The sequence below is a fragment of the Anas platyrhynchos genome, chromosome Z, assembly GCF_047663525.1.
Source record: "Anas platyrhynchos isolate ZD024472 breed Pekin duck chromosome Z, IASCAAS_PekinDuck_T2T, whole genome shotgun sequence".
NCBI lineage: Eukaryota > Metazoa > Chordata > Aves > Anseriformes > Anatidae > Anas > Anas platyrhynchos.
Genome location: NC_092621.1, coordinates 15,841,701 through 15,858,930, shown reverse-complemented (window position 1 = coordinate 15,858,930; position 17,230 = coordinate 15,841,701). Strand labels below are relative to the sequence as shown.

The following is a 17,230-nucleotide window of genomic DNA, read 5'->3' as shown; positions in this document are numbered from 1 at the left end:
AATGGAAACATATATGGTCTGCCAAGTTTCGATTAGGATTTGGATTGGGATCCAAGTTTCCTTATAAACACATGAAGTAATCTTTCTGCTTTATTCAGTACCCATCAGACCTTAGTTAGAACACTAGTTCAGTCTTGGGCACCTCACTTCAAAAAAATTAGCCAGTTGGAAAGACACCAGAAAGAAAGCAATAGGAGGTCTAGAAAACATATACTACTAGGAATGACTGCAAAAAGTTGGATTGTTTAGTCCTTAGGGTTTTAGGTTGATTTGTTTTCTATCAAGAGTTTATTTTCAGGCTAGATCATTCCAATGATTTTGTTTATAGTGCTGCTCCACAAACAGTTATATTTGAAGGGTTGGTGAACTTCAGCACAGAGGCAGGATAAAGTATCTAGGGGAAGGGAGGGCTTATACTCCTTAAGTTGCCTTTGTCAACAGAGCTAACAAATCAGGTAACTACAGCCCTGCATCTGTATACATAGATCATATATTCTAAGTTGGGGTGTTTTGTTTTCCCCTTTTTCCTCCTGGTGTGTTAATTGCTACTACTCCTTGGGCGGTTTGAGTTGTCAGCTGTAACTTCTCCATCTCGGAAACAGTTCAGATAATGAATTCTGACATTCTGTCTGTGTCTAATCTGCGTGTTATCAAATCTCACAATGTTGGGGTCAAGCATGCTGAGATCTTCAGACCCTTAAATTTTCCATCAACATTCACATAGCTGGCTGCACCTCTTCCTGTCTTGGCTCAAAGCATGGAGTTCAAGAAATCTGAGTTCTGCTTAACAGGGCTAGGTAGAGTTGGCTCTACCTGTAGCCATTCCATCTCCACAGCATGAATTAAATCCATGTGAAGGAAGTGAGACTGTTTATCATCTTCCCTCCTTCAAGACAACTCCAGCACTTAGGCTAAATCTGATGACATGCTAGCATGTAAGTGATGAAAATAATGGAGAAGGTGTCCTTAAGGACAGATCTGAACAGATCTTAATTGACAGCATAGATGTATCCTTAAAGTCACTTCTTGCATTTCCTTTGCTTAAGTTTAGCCCATCTAACTTCAGTCATTTAGCAGAGGAAGTGGCAATGTTCAGACTTGTCCTTTGGAGCTGTCTATCTCTCTCCACACACTAGAAGGGAAAATTAATTTTCAGTTACAGGTCGGTATTATGTGCCCATGCAGCATAAATTGCTTCCTGACATTTTTGTAGCTAAACTTAAACTTCTGCTTTACTAACCAATAGCTCTTACTATTTCATCCCTAATAGGATTTCCTCTTCCTATGTATCATACTACTGCCACCCTTCCATGTATTTGGTGTTACAGAGGAGTGTTGGTTGAGTAGTCTTTGCTCTGCTCTGAATTCAAACTCATAAAAGAAACGGATAAGGAAAGGAGAAGCAACTTACCTTCTCTTATTCCCTCTGATTGTCTGACAAAGGGCTCTAATAATTTGTTGTTGTTGTTGTTGTGTACAATGGAGATTTCATATCTAATGCTGATACTGTGCTCATGCAAGAGGGCCCTGAAGTCCTGTTCCCACAGTCTTCCAGAAGTTTGGATATTTATCCCAGGCATTTATCCATATATATATATGTGGATATATAATATATAATATATAATATATATATAGGTTAAAATATATAATAAGATATAATATATATTATAAGATAATTATATATTATATAACATATTTAATATGTTATATATAGAGAGAGATATTATATATATAATGCATATATATATAATATCTATATGCATTTGGATAAATGCATATAATGCATTATAATGCATTTATTTTCTGTTCCACTATCTCTCTCTTTCTGATGTCAGCAATTCTTATGCAAAATAAATAAAAAACAAGAGGTGTTCAATGCCATGTTCAATGCTCAAAACCATGGGCAACCTGATATAGTTGGTGACATCCCTGACCATGGCAGTGGGTTTGAAACTAAATGATTTTCAGTGTCCCTTCCAACCCAAGCCATTCTATGATTCTATAGTATGATTGATAGCAGTATACATTCTGACTTGGGGATGTTTTCAACTCACTCTCCACCAGTGTAAGTGGTGAAACAGAGTGGGAAAAGACTCGGTGACCCTTTAGTACTTCACTCTTGTCTTTCATGACTACATCCAACCAATCTTCTCACTTCCTCAAACAAGCCTTTTTCAAATGGCCTAGTAGGAGCAGCTTTTTGAATTGTGAAATCTTTAACATGATGCTTTATCATCAACTTTGGCCGAAGACACTGACAGTCAAAGAAACTCCTCTAGAGATGCTCCCTGCAGGGTGATCTAAAAAAAAAAAGTTCTGAAAACTTAGTTTAAAGATATGTTGCTAAGTTTCCCCTCTTTGCCCTCCCTGACTTCACAGGTCCAGCACCTTCTTGTCAACATTTCAGAAACTGGAAAGTTTCAGAAACTATCAGTCATTATCACATTCTGTCCAGATGAACTCAGTCTTATTCTGCAGTGCAGACAGAAGAAAAGGCAAGGGAGGGAAGGACTGCCTGTGGATTGCCACATATATGGATGGCATTGTGCCACATATATGGATGGCATTATGTCTGAAATGCGAAGTCTTTGAATTGGGGATTATAGAAGGTATTCCCATTCTTTTACATTAAGACTAGGGTTACAGACATGTAAAGTGCATTTTAAGAACTTACTATACAAATGACACTACAGAAAAACAGTCACTGCCTCATGCTACATAGCATTTGATTTCAGAATCAGGTGGTTCTCATTGCAAGGTACAGGGTTTTTTTGGTCCATTCTAATACAGCCTTGATAATGTATCTGGTATTCTCTCACGTCTGCTTCCTAACAAATTGCTTGACATAATTTTACACAAGTTCTAGGATATTCTGTATTTTATTTTTTTTTGCCTCATATTACCAGTATTTTTATAAGAACATAAGACATTTGGAATTAGTGTACAGAATTATGTAAGAGTATGGGGTTTTTTTGTTTGTTTGTTTGATTGATTGATTTTAAACAATCCCTCTGTGTGGAACAAGATAGCCAGTCAGCTTTCTGTTGCCTTCTCATTTATGCAATGATTTTTATAAACCATAAAAATACAGTTTATTTAAGTTAAATATATTTGGTTTCTATTGGGAGTATGTTTTGAGCCTTTGGGACCTGTAAAGAGAGCATATGCATGGCTACAGGGCACATCTCAAGACGATATTTAAAATGTTTCTAATTATATTGAGTTGGAAATGGTTTGGGTATTGAAAACCATGCTTTTACAGTGGATGTGGTCAATGGGGATTAGTTGTAATTTTTGGAGTTTACAGAATTATGGCTGTAAAGTAAGTGTGCTATCTGTTTTAAAACCATAATGGAGGCCACAGCATTTTTTTATTTTCTTCATTTAAAAATATACTTTTTTTTTTTCTTTTCCAAGTTCCTAAAGAACATAGAACTGGAAATGAGTAACCACCGATGAGAATTTTCCCCCCAATAATATTTTTTTTGTACTGCTTATTATCAAACCTAGATACAAGTCAAATTATACCATAGTCATTAATTATTTTATTTATTTTGTTGAGTGATTATTTTTTAGCAATGCAAATGAATGAACCCAAGGCATAAAATCAGATACTAGAAACATATTAGGTAGTATTTGGAATACATACTTTTTTTTAAGTCTCCATAGAAAAATAACACAAGCTCCAACCAATGGTAACTAACACAGGTTAGAATAGAAAAAGAACGTGATAATAAATATAATACTTATTTTTAAAAAAGGGAAAACAAAAGACCTAGAAACAAGTCAGCATATGTAGAGAAAAAATATGGGGCAAATATTTTTTAAATATATGCTTATAAGCACCTAATAAATTATAAATCAAAATAATTAATAGTAATATCAAACCATGCCAAATTTACATCAGTGATGGGCTAAAACCTTTGTGTACAGGAGAGAAGCAGTAGGTATCATCAATTTGGGAAAGATTTTTGAAATCAGTATATCAGAATATTCTCTTAAACAAGAGTAACAAACAAAATATAAGTGACAGTCTTACAGCAAAGGCTTTGTATCAAATACCATATATATCAAAAATACAGAAAATCTTCCTCATGTAGACAGTGTATATAGGTCACCTGGGAGGTCACATACCATTTTTTGAAAGTGTTTAAGAACAATTCATCTGCCAAGAATAGTTTTCCTGACTAAAGCCATGGAGCCCCCTCACTCTGGCATCCTTTTAGCCACATTGTCTTTGACTATTTAGAGATCCTTACCTTCAAGCTTGATTACTCTTGAGAGGCAATGGAAATTATCTATATTTTTTATTTCAGTAACATAGAAGCCCAATCATGCCACATAGCTCTACTATAGAAACCTTGAGGAAAATACAAAAAAAAAAAAAAAAAAAAAAGGTCCTCAAAGAAGTCAGTTTCATTAGGTGGTGAAAGCACTACAGTTTTATGCTTCATACTGTATGTCTCAATTGCTTTACTTTACACATTCCTGCTGAATTTAATAATGACTCAAGAATAATCAAATACATATTTTCACCCTTAGATCAAAGGCACTTGATTTAAATGCAGTCTATTTCAAAGTTCTGGAAAGTCCTTATGACTTCTTATAGATCTAGGTCAGATGAGCATCTTGATCTCTGGAATTTGTGTCTACATCACAGACACCTACAAAAAGATTCCCATTACCTTCAATAGATTTCTATCAAACACACAAGACAATCCCCTCCATAGAAAATGTGTAAATGATGCTGAACAATTTGCAATCTAGACAAAAGATAGTTCCATGCTCATAATGAGCATGGAACCTGATTTCCTTTTATGATAAGATCACCCGTATGGTGGACCAAGGGAAACCAGCTGATGTGATTTTTTTGGACTTCAGCAAGGCTTTTGACACGGTCTCCCATAGGATCCTACTGGACAAAATGTCCACCATACAGCTAAATAAAAACATCATACGATGGGTGAGCAATTGGCTAACGGGCAGGGCCCAAAGGGTTATGGTGAATGGCGCTGCGTCAGGCTGGCGGGCAGTCACTAGTGGGGTCCCTCAAGGCTCCATTTTAGGGCCGGTACTTTTCAATATATTTATAAACGATCTGGATGTAGGAATAGAAGGTATTTTGAGCAAGTTTGCTGATGACACCAAACTTGGAGGAGTTGTGGACTCTGTTGAGGGTGGAAAGGCCTTGCAGAGGGATCTGGATAGGTTGGAGAGCTGGGCGATCGCCAACCGCATGAAGTTCAATAAGAGCAAGTGCCGGGTCCTGCACCTGGGACGGGGAAACCCTGGCTGCACGTACAGACTGGGCGATGAGACGCTGGAGAGCAGCCTAGAAGAGAGGGATCTGAGGGTCGTGGTAGACAGCAAGTTGAATATGAGCCAGCAGTGTGCCCTGGCAGCCAGGAGGGCCAACCGTGTCCTGGGGTGCATCAAGCACGGCATCGCTAGTAGGTCGAGGGAGGTGATTGTCCCGCTCTACTCTGCGCTGGTGCGGCCTCACCTCGAGTACTGTGTGCAGTTCTGGGCACCACAGTATAAAAAGGACATGAAACTGTTGGAGAGTGTCCAGAGGAGGGCTACGAAGATGGTGAAAGGCCTGGAGGGGAAGACGTACGAGGAACGGCTGAGGGCACTGGGCCTGTTCAGCCTGGAGAAGAGGAGGCTGAGGGGAGACCTCATCGCAGTCTACAACTTCCTCGTAAGGGGGTGTCGAGAGGCAGGAGACCTTTTCTCCATTAACACCAGCGACAGGACCCACGGGAACGGGGTTAAGCTGAGGCAGGGGAAGTTTAGGCTTGACATCAGGAGGAAGTTCTTCACAGAGAGAGTGGTTGCACACTGGAACAGGCTCCCCAGGGAAGTGGTCACTGCACCGAGCCTGACTGAATTTAAGAAGAGATTGGACTGTGCACTTAGTCACATGGTCTGAACTTTTGGGTAGACCTGTGCGGTGTCAAGAGTTGGACTTGATGATCCTTAAGGGTCCCTTCCAACTCAGGATATTCTATGATTCTATGATTCTAACTCCATTGAAGTCTCCAGGGCATACAACTAGTAACAGGGCAGATAAATACCAAACTAGACCCCTGCTACCCAAGGAGCAATAGATGAAGAGTACTACATTTATTTGAAAGAAAAACATTAATTTTTTTACTTCTTTCCTCAAAATATTGCAGAGGTTAAAATATGCAAAATTTTCACTGAAAGCTATACAACATTTTTCAACTCCAAAAAACACAAAACACATCCAATGAAAATAAGTCAAGGATCACTGGTCATGAGATCAAACTGACAGTAGTTCAGATGAATTAAGCAAAATTTGGTTGCAGTTAAATACCATAACTGGGTACAATCAAGGTAGTTACTCTTACATATACTCTTATATATAATATTATATGTATATATATATTACTTTTATATATAATGTTAACATAATAACAATTCTCCTCATTACTTCCCTCTAGCTGCCTGATTGGGGGTATAATGGCAAATGAGATAGTGACCAAACTTTACCAGAAAAAATTTCATGATTTATATAAATTGTTCTGTTGTTTTAACTCGGTTATTATAGTGAAGAGCAGTGTATCAGCATTAAAATGTGTTAATTTAGAGCAAGCTTCCTATTTAAACACTGTTCTCCTTCAGCTGCACTCAGAAATTTCACAAGTGCAATAGTCTGTTAAGTTAATCCAATATGGTGTTATTACAAAGATACTATGACAAACTATAAATCAGTTTAATCCATTTAAACATACAATAATTAATAATACTACATATTATGCCAGTATCAGATTATATTTTTATTGTTACTGGTGTTAGAGATAGACCAAGCCTAGTTTTACTGGTGACACTTGGGTTACAGCTATTAATTTCTACAATAAAATTAGTTTGACTAAATTCATTTTTGACATGGAAAAGACCTGAAAACATGTCACTCGCACAGAAAGAGAGGGGTGTTGTAGCGACATTCACAACATAGTCTTACCCTCTTACAGGTTGTCATCCACATAACTTAAAGCATTCCACTTAACTGTTCTTGATTTTGAGTACAAATACTGTAGAGGATGACCCATGGTAGAGAAATGTTAAAGACCACTGTTCTATATTAATGCTTTTGCAGAAAATCAAGAAAACAACTTTGGCTTTTTTTTTTTTCAGTGAAAATGAGCAACATTATAAGAGTAACAAAAACATAATAGGCCTTGGCTGCTAGGCTTACTGATCTGCTTGTGTCAATGGTACAACGTTTGTAATATATGAGCTGGCTAACAAGACCTAGTTAAGGAGCTCTGACAACTTTTCTTGAGATTAGAGAGTACAATTATCTTCATCTTACTTATGGAAAAGGATACAGAGCTCCTTCGTAATAGTCATATTATTCTTAAAAGTAGGTAGTGGGTCTTACCTCGCTCTTCCTGAAAACATTCTGGAATTTCCCAGATTAATAATTTACTAATTTTACTAATTGACTAATTTCCCCCAATTTACGCCTCCTCTTATTTCCACCTAGGACCTTGTGCTAATGCACAAGCTAACATTGCGTGTAGGTAACTAATGGAAGTTATGTTTTGATTTTTCATTTATCTAACCGGGCATATCTTTTTCTACCTAGCAGTGGAAAAAGGTAGCTCTAGATATAGTAGAGGGGCCTTTGGTGCTACTGAATTGGATACACCTCTGATGATGGAATGAGCTTATTTGGGAAATTGTTTTTCTTACTCCCTAACAGGTAGCACACTTGCAATGCCATATGTAACTATGCTTTCACTGTTTTTTTAAACCCATTGGGTTTCAAGCTCAAGAGGTAATTATCACAGAACTGCTCTCATGCAGCTGTAAGAAACTCAATGGATATTCAGCTCTATGAGTGAAGTTTGTTAGTATATATGTGCAACACAATCTTTAGCAGTGTTGATTTTTCATGCTGTAGTTGAAAAACTTACAATTAAATTCTTACAAGAGAAGGCTTTATCACTGCTTTTTTTAGCAGTACATGATAAACTATGCCTATCAACACTTACATTTACATACTGAAATCAGTATTTGTAGCATGAGGCACTCATAAAGAAATTAAAACAAAATAACCCTCCTCCTTGAGTTCTTTATAGGTTTGGACAGGAAATGTATTGTGTACATATACATACATACACATGTATATGTATATATTTCTGGTTTAAAGTGGTCCATTTTTTGGAGAGCTTTACTAGATCCTAGACCTCTTGTTGTTTATTGTTGCCATTCTCACTGAAATCTTTCTAATATGTAATCACTCTGTAGCTCTGGCCAACCTATTGCTTCCTGTTAAATAAATACAAGTTCTCTGGTAATTGCATTATCATTTACATATATTTTTTATTAAAAATAGGTAATTTATATAAATCCAGAATGTATATATATTATAATAATATATATATATATTAAAAAATGCAGTCAGAAAAGTCCATCTCTTCTTTCATGGCAATAAAAGGAAGCTTTTCCCATTATATTGCCTAGGTTTATATTTCTTTTATTTTTCATGTCCATAACCTATATCATCAATTTTCTTCCTATTAAAAATCAGATATTTCTTTGTCGTGCTTGATTCATAGCCACTGTCTAGCTAGCATCAAAGCTTCTATGTCAAGTCACAGAACAAGTATCAACCTTGCTCATCTGTTAATCCTGATTTATACAGACCTGCAGCACAATGGCCATATTGCTTGACTTTTCCATTGTACCTAAAGCAGCCATTATTAATATATACATATCTATGCAGTGAAGGAGCTTCCTACAAACCTCCACTGCAAACTGAACTCCAGATGCTTACACAGTCTGCACAGACTGCATACAGTTTTCATGGACAGAAAAACAGCATTTCCAGACAAAGCACTGAATAACAAGCTACGCTCGGATTCAGTTGGTGTGTGGTTACCATAAGGAATTTTAAGTAAATGAAAAAAACATATGAATTTTCCAGTTTTTCTCTGCTCAGACAAAAAGTGTTGGACATACGTAGTACCAAATTATTGCAGATGCCTTTTCTTTAAGTAGTTGGCAACTCATCAATGTTGTCCCAGCTGATCTATTCATCATATTATTTGTTGGCTTTATGTAGGATGTTTTTTCTCTAAGATTTCCCAATACTTTTGGCCCTCCAGTAATTTCCCCAGTGGTTGCCCCTTTGTGACCTCTGAGTTAGATGGCTTTTTTTTCCCATTACTACTACTTTAATATCAATAGAAAGGCTGGAGTATACTACCTATACTAACCATTTAGAAGATATTTCTTTGGAACCATATTTATCTCATATTAAAGCATTTGCATTAAAACAACAGAGCCATCCAGTTGCTCTAGTAATAGCTGAAAATATACCTCTGAAGTCACTCCCTATGTAAGTGGCACTAACTGCTAGTCCCAAATCAGTATGCTCTTGGACAGACAATGCAGAGATGAAAAGTTCTGTGTCCTGTTACTGGCCCCTTGAGCTATCCAGTATCCCAGAAATAGTTCGTTAAAAAAAAAAAAAAAAAAAAAAAAAAAAAAAAAAAAAAGTTAATCATATTTATTACAAACAGAGCAAAACGTTTCTGATATCTGAAAAGCAAAGATAATGTGGCCGTTAGGGTTAGTCTTACTATATCCCAAAATGTCAACACACTTGCCAAAAATGAATTTATCATCTCAGTGCAGCCAAGAGATTTAGTTTATCTAAATGTCCTACAAGGAATAAATAGTTTACCACTGGTTTTGAAGATTGGGATAAATCTAACATTCTATTGACATATGCTATAGATTTAATTTAATGCTGTGGTTCAGATGTCTCTTCTGATAAATTTTAGTAAAATCTATGCTAAGAAGAATGGAGCTGTTTCAGTATTTATGGGGTTTAAAATGCAGGGTTTGCAAAGGAAACATGTTAATTGAAACAATATTTGTGTATACTCTTGCAATAGTTTGGAGAAGAATGTTACTGAAGTCTATTGGTCAATTCATTTTGAGTATTAGAAGCTTTGTATTATGGGGGTTTACTGTTCTTTCTATAGTGAGAAAGTCATATAATGAAGTGATTAAATAGTTGATTTTTTATTTTTAGGCATATTGGAGATAACATCCGTTGAAATTGGAGTCGTGGCAGTTAAGTCTATTAAAAGCAACTATTATTTAGCCATGAACAAGAAAGGAAAAGTCTATGGCTCTGTAAGTACCTCTTTTTACCTTCCAAACAGATGGCAGTAGTCAACATATTTTCCTCTCTTACCTACTGAAAACCCCACTTGTCTGTGTATTACTACTAATTAGAGCTAAAATTAGCTGTTCATCAAAATGTCAACCTCTGGTAAACCAGCACCCCCCCCCAGCCACAAGCTTCTTGTAGCTGGGATTTATTATGTTCACTGCTTCAGTCACATTTCTTACTAACTGATGGCTGATGGAAAGGATCTACAAAATGTAATCTTAAAGGCTCTTTTTCCATATTTTTCACAGAATAACAGAATCATCTAGGTTGGAAGAGACCTCCAAGATTACCTAGTCCAACCTCTGACCTAACACTAACAAGTCCTCCACTAAACCATATCACTAAGCTCTATATCTAACGGTCTTTTAAAGACCTCCAGGGATGGTGACTCAACCGCTTCCCTGGGCAGCCTGTTCCAGTGCCTAACAGCCCTTTCAGTAAAGTTCTTCCTAATATCCAACCTAAACCTCCCCTGGTGCAACTTTAGCCCATTCCCCCTCGTCCTGTCACCAGGCACATAGAAGAATAGACCAACCCCCACCTCGCTACAGCCTCCTTTAAGGTACCTATAGAGTGCAATAAGGTCACCCCTGAGCCTCCTCTTTTCCAGACTGAACAACCCCAGCTCCCTCAGCTGCTCTTCATAAGACTTGTTCTCCAGACTCTTCACCAGCTTCGTTGCCTGTTTCTGGACTTGCTCAAGCACCTCAAAGTCTTTCTTGTAGTGAGGGGCCCAAAACTGAACACAGTACTCGAGATGCGGCCTCACCAGAGCTGAGTTTCTGCAGTACTGACACAATAATTAGTGATTCTGAGGAAATAAAGTGTACCTAAAATGCTGTAAACTTCAGCTGATGGAGAAGGCACATCAAAGTATGAGTGTTGAGAAGAAGATTTCTGGAGCACTTAGCTATAAAATGACTATAGTAATTAATACACAAGCTTATAGACAGGACAAAGAGACAGAGATATTTTGACTGAGAAGAATTTGGATATCATTTGAAAATTGTGCTATTTGCATTTCTGTAAGTTTGGGTTTACTGATATTTCCAGTTCAAACAAGTAATAATAATAATAATAATAATAATAATAAATTCTTAATAGGAATCAGTATAATCTAGAAATCTGACTACTAAATTCAAGTTTACACTCACACATCTGCATGATGGCACAGACATCAGATTGTTCTGTTATTACATATCAACCGGTTTGTAATTTTACAACTTTTTATCCAGTTTGAACCCACATGAGTGTAAACTTATTCAAGTCATGTACAGAGGTGATGAGCCAATCTTCAGATTGCTCTGGATTCAGAACATCCATAGGTTTCAAAGAGGGTAACATAGTTAAGCCCACTTCTGCTGAAAACAATGAAGTATTGCCAGTCTGAGACTACTGATTGCATCAATTGAGATTCAAGGGGGTTGATGTCATTTGGCCCTTTTTTCTAAGTAAGCATTTCTGTCGGGTGCACTTAGTTCATATAAACTTCATAAACTGTCTTCCCTTATCTGCACTGTTGTTACTAGTCACTCCTAGTTTATGAGGTTACTTCTGACCTCCTCAGTTCCTGGGCAGTGTTGAAGAATTGCATTAGGGATAGAAAGATCTGAACAGATAATTTTTTCCTAAGCTCCCATAAATGTAGATTTTAATTTATAAAATTACACTGGTGAGATATAATAGATAATCAGTGGTCAGCCCTGCACATTTGAGAGTCATAAGGGTATACTGAGTGGCTGACAATGTTTTCTTTTTTCAATTAAGCTCTGTTGCTTTATTGATCACAGGAATACTTCTGGACATAAGTGAATACATTAGCTTATATCACCAGTCAATACAAATCTTGGTTAATGTTGTTAAGTTAGTCATTGGTGATGATCAGTCCCAAAACCTAAAATAAGGTTTTCTACCCAACTTGTTATCCATTGCTGGTGTGGTAGGAGTTCATCCAACCCTATTCATACACAAAAGAAGGCAAAGCAGCTTTCATGTACCGTAGGTGGAAACTGCTGCCATAAGATTCAGTAATTCACAGTGTATTAGAAATAGTGTTGACAGGAGGCTATGAATGTGGAAAGCTGTTTTTTTAATTCCAACTGAGATAATTTTTCAATATTCACATCATAAAATCACAATATAATGACTTATCAAAACCTATTCCATAATACTTCTGAGATTTCAAGAATGCTTCTGTTATTATTTTTCCCATCCTCCTAAGACTTGCAGTTAGACTCATATTACTGCAGAGTGGCAGCTTGCAGATGGATATGAAAAACAGAACCAATAAAAATTTTAAAAACACTCTTAAGCATGTGCACAATAGACATTCATTCACCATATAGGTGCAGGGCTATACTGAAATTTAGTTGGAATGAACAAAGCAGTCCTGGGCTAACACTCAGACCCCTGCCAATAAGGCTTCTTAGCCACTTCACAGCATCATTCGTTCTCTCTGTATTATCTAATAATAGGAAAAAAAAAAAAAAAAAAAAAAAAAGTTAAAAAATTTGGATTCTAGTATGGTTCTGCATCTGGAAAAACAAGTATGACTGTTTCTCCATTTATCAAATATGTTACCATTTGACTGACTAGAGGGAGCCAAGGAAGACTCATTTAGTTTCTTTAACAAATTAACACTCTGTCAGATAGGAAAAATTACTGTAGTTTAGAACTATAGTTGATAGTCACCTGCCTTCTTAATACCTTGATATGGGAAGTAGCAAATTACTACAGCAACTAAAAGTTAAATTATCTGTATGTTAGCGTATGAATACAGGCAGCATTAATGGTTGTTTTGCATAGGAGTTTTCTCCTGGCAGTGTATTCCCCAACAGTTATTGTTCCACTAACTACTAATCCAAAAATTTAAGTGCATTTTGAGAGCCAAATTGTGTTTGCATATGTGCAATTGTGTTAAAAAAGCATTAAGTATGTGTTCTGTGGTCTTAAAATCAAGTTAAACATTAATAATACACCAGAAACTTCTTACTGTTTTGAGTACTAAACATTAACTAGTTTAAAAAATCTAGTTTAAATTAATAGGAATAGAAAAAAATATGTATTTGACCCGTGTTATTTTAAAACAATGTAATTCAGCTAAATAATGTCTATTTTATTAATGCAGATACTTTCTATATATTTTTTTACCTGAATATCTACAGATTTTAGTCATAATCAAAAAATCCCTGAAATTATTATCCCATGAAAAATGTTTTATTATTCATACAAATGTGTTATCTTGTTCATAAACACCTTAAGAATGGTTAGTATATCATACTCTAAGATTCTGACATGCTTCCGTTTGAGCTGTACAATAACATCTTGTTTTTATAAATGCAGAAACAACAAAATATTAATTTTTGGTTGATGTTTTAGTATGTTGTAAATGTTATACTTTCAAAAGTTTTCTGTATGGAATATAAGTAATTTGATCTGACTTTTTTATATGTAGTAATTACTTTTTTGTGAAAACAAATCTTTCTTGTCTTTACTATAGAGAAGCAGATACAAATAAAAGTGCATTTAACATTATAGTCTCCCTCTACTTGCTTCGTCATGCTTGTATTTTTTATCCTTTATAGCAAATGGGCAGCTGGTTCTCCTTTAAAAATAGAAAGCATTAATCCCTGGTATCCTACCCAAAACTGCTCTGAATTTTACTGTGAATATCTTCGCAATAAGATATAGGCTTATATATGAATCATTCTTTTAGGCCAAGCCCCTCTTCAAATCAGCAAGTAAACAGGCTTCACATCCATTCTATCAACAGCCTGACAGTGATTTGCACCCACCCAAAAAAGCACTTTTTCATGGCCAGTGTAGTGTAAAGGATCCTACTTTCAATAAAAGTAGGGCTATGCCATTGTTTAACATATGGTATCAATAATCTGGTTCAAGATATTTAAGGGTTGTATTTATTAGAACTTAAATATGATGAATGATTCCAAGAGCACTACCTCATACTTCGAGTTTATTGTTGAGAATATGATTTAATATTGTTCCTGTGTTCCAATACAGAGAAGTTGCTTTTCAACTCTGGATGAATTATATCATTTTATTGCTATAATTATTTTTTTTTTCACTTTTTGTAATCTTAAGTGATGTTGCTTTAAATGCAACTCAGTGAAATTTGTTTATTCTGAATTGGTGTTTTCTTCTTTTTACAGAAGGAGTTTAACAGTGATTGCAAATTGAAGGAAAGAATAGAAGAAAATGGATATAACACATATGCATCCCTAAATTGGAAGCACAATGGAAGGCAAATGTTTGTGGCTCTGAATGGAAGGGGAGCCACAAAAAGAGGACAGAAAACAAGAAGGAAAAACACTTCAGCTCACTTTCTTCCAATGGTAGTAATGTCATAGATGAAGGAACTCTATTACCAATTCAGTTGAACCAAAAGCTCTTATGTCAAGCGTAATTTGTAGTCCTCTCGAAGAGTAAGTGCAAAGAAATTGCACAGATATCTGCTTATTTGAAAAGAGCAGGGGAAGCCTCTGAAAGTTTTGAACTTATTGCTGGCAGATCAAATACTTTTATTAAGTTCAGTGTCATATCTTAAAATCAAGATACAAGCTGGATCAAATGGGATGGAAGTTATTGCCAGTGTGAACAATTTATTATTTTTTTTAATCTCTGCGACGGAATTTAACAGATGAGAGACAATCTATTGAATGATCTTCATGGGGAAAGTTATTTATGGAATACTAACTTGTATCAAGGACCTTATTTGCTTATTCAAGCCTAATGATCCAATGAACAGTTAGACACGCAAGCATTTACTGGAAGCACTTGGGTCATATGTAAAAGCAAAGATGTTTTTGGAGAAGCCTTGTGGAAGAATGGATAAGATTAAGGAATATAAGCAAAGTAGTGTAAAACTGTTTTAACAAAACAGATAGTATGATTTGCTTGTATGTTCTAACTTCATTCCTTTTTATTTCTTTCTAAGTTATTTATTTAATAGGATGTTAAATATCTTTTTGGTTTGAAATGTTTTCCTCATTTGCTTGTTGTTTTCCCTTTTCCTCAGTACTTTATGCAGAGGTTGATAAGTGTCAAAACCTCATAAGCACACTGAGAATAGGGAATGGACATGGTTTAAAGGCAGAATTTAATGTGTATAATCCATTTTTTTTTTCTTAAACTGTCTTGCACTTAAGCAAAAAGACCAAACAAGCAGTGCTTGAATTTATGGTATTGGGTGTCTATGTTGGAGAGGTTTTTTTTACTTCTCAACACTCAAGAACAAACTTCAAGAAATACTTTGTTCAAAGGGTCTTTCTGCTGTTTTTAAATTGAGAGGAGGGGCCACCTCTGTACTTGGGTGTCAATGCATCTGTTTGTATATATGTCTGACTTGGATTTCAATGGGGATCAAAGATGCATTGCAATCAGTGAGAAACTTCGTGGCAAGCACTGGGCTGGAACCTAGATGTGGACAGCCCAGTTAAAATCACTGAGACTGCACATATTAAAACTAAACAGTATGTAATTCCCAAGTGTAAAATTTGGTCTCTGAAAGGTAAGTAAGAAGGCAACACAGTCCTGCACTCCTTATTCAGTTAATATGCCCATTCAGCACATTTGTCCTTGGTACCAGCTTGTAGAATCACAGGCATATACTGGGAGCAATACCTAAATAAGGACTGAGGGGTAGGGGATTCAAAATCATGTGCATGCATTTATCAGAGACTATTACTCACATGTATATTATATATGAGAGCCAACCAAAAAGCTGTGCTGGTATCCAGCTTTAGCATGCCTTTCATATCCATCATTGTAACTGAAGGCTCAAAATGCATAATATCCAGCACATTTTTATAAAGTGTTACTAGTCCCATGGCTTAACTTGAGCAACTGCAGTATAACAAAGTTAAGCGTGATATGAAGTCTGTTCAATTAAAGGTACATAAGGTTTGTTTTATGTTTTGCTTTACTCTGTAATTTTAGAGAGCTCTGGATAGCTCACCAATATAACCATATTGAGATTCATTTTGTTAGAGCAGATAAATAGAAAACAGTACATCAAACAATTTGTACCACTGTCTTCACATTGTATTCCACTAAATAAATAAATAAGCCTTTGCAGTGTCTGTAGTAAGAAACAAAAGTAGTATAATATTATTTTGTTCTAAATACTTTAAGTGATAACTATGAGATTATATTGATGCTGCAGTTTTATCTTCAATATTTCTTGTTGTGAAAAAGTTGGTTTTATTTTTATTGTTTGGAAACTGTATTTTGGTACAAAGGATAGCCTTGCTTAATGTGTCTTTTTGAGAATGTTTAACCTCTAAAAAGGCTGGTGTTGGAGTCTTCTATAACTTATTTAAGTCAATGTTTAACCAGCACTTCAATCTTAATCTGTTATTTAAATATCAGCTGTTGTTGTTTTTTTTTTTTAAGCAAAAAATAATAGCTTTCCCATAAAATACAAAATGGTCAGATTGTATTTCCTGTACTTAAATAAAATCAATTGTTTTAAAACCAGAAAGTCATTTGAGACAAAACATTTTAGCTGATAGCTAACATTACATTTCATTGAACTTTATCTCCAGCTTGCTTCTTCACAAATGTGACTTTTCTAGAAAGGGAAATAATAATTTCAGATTTTAAATGTAAATGCAGACAATCAGCAAACTTAACTACCATAGTAGAAGTGAGGTTTTGTTGTTTAAAGTTGTAATCAATAATGAATACTGACAAGACATAACGGACCACCCACAGTGAACATTCAATGTTAGCCTGGGCAATTGCAGTATTGGCTGACCACTTAAAGAACATTTAGGGTACAAATTAGGTTCTATTTTTACAGAATTACCTAGTTTACTTGGTCAGGGAAGGGATTATGCATAAACTTTGTAATAGTACTCAAAACTTTATGCTGCTCAGAGGCCAAAATCAGAAAATATCACTTTTCCAAAGTGAGTCAGGAGCCATTTATGACATGAATAGTTGTTTCTGAGAATTAACCAAAGCAAAATTACTTTGAAGGAATCAATGATT

The 17,230-nt window shown here is 35.7% G+C and overlaps 1 protein-coding gene across 2 annotated transcripts in view; it reads left to right on the top strand.

The window, feature by feature from the left end:
• Positions 1-16,718, top strand: part of FGF10 (fibroblast growth factor 10) — a 66,341-nt gene extending 49,623 nt beyond the window's left edge. For both annotated transcript variants that reach the window (XM_038170627.2, XM_038170628.2), the window contains exons 4-5: positions 10,076-10,179; positions 14,389-16,718. In XM_038170627.2, coding sequence (XP_038026555.1) covers positions 10,076-10,179; positions 14,389-14,586 — 302 coding nt within the window. In that variant the 3' untranslated portion in view covers positions 14,587-16,718. The remainder of the gene's footprint in view (positions 1-10,075; positions 10,180-14,388) is intronic.
• Positions 16,719-17,230: the final 512 nt, after the last annotated feature.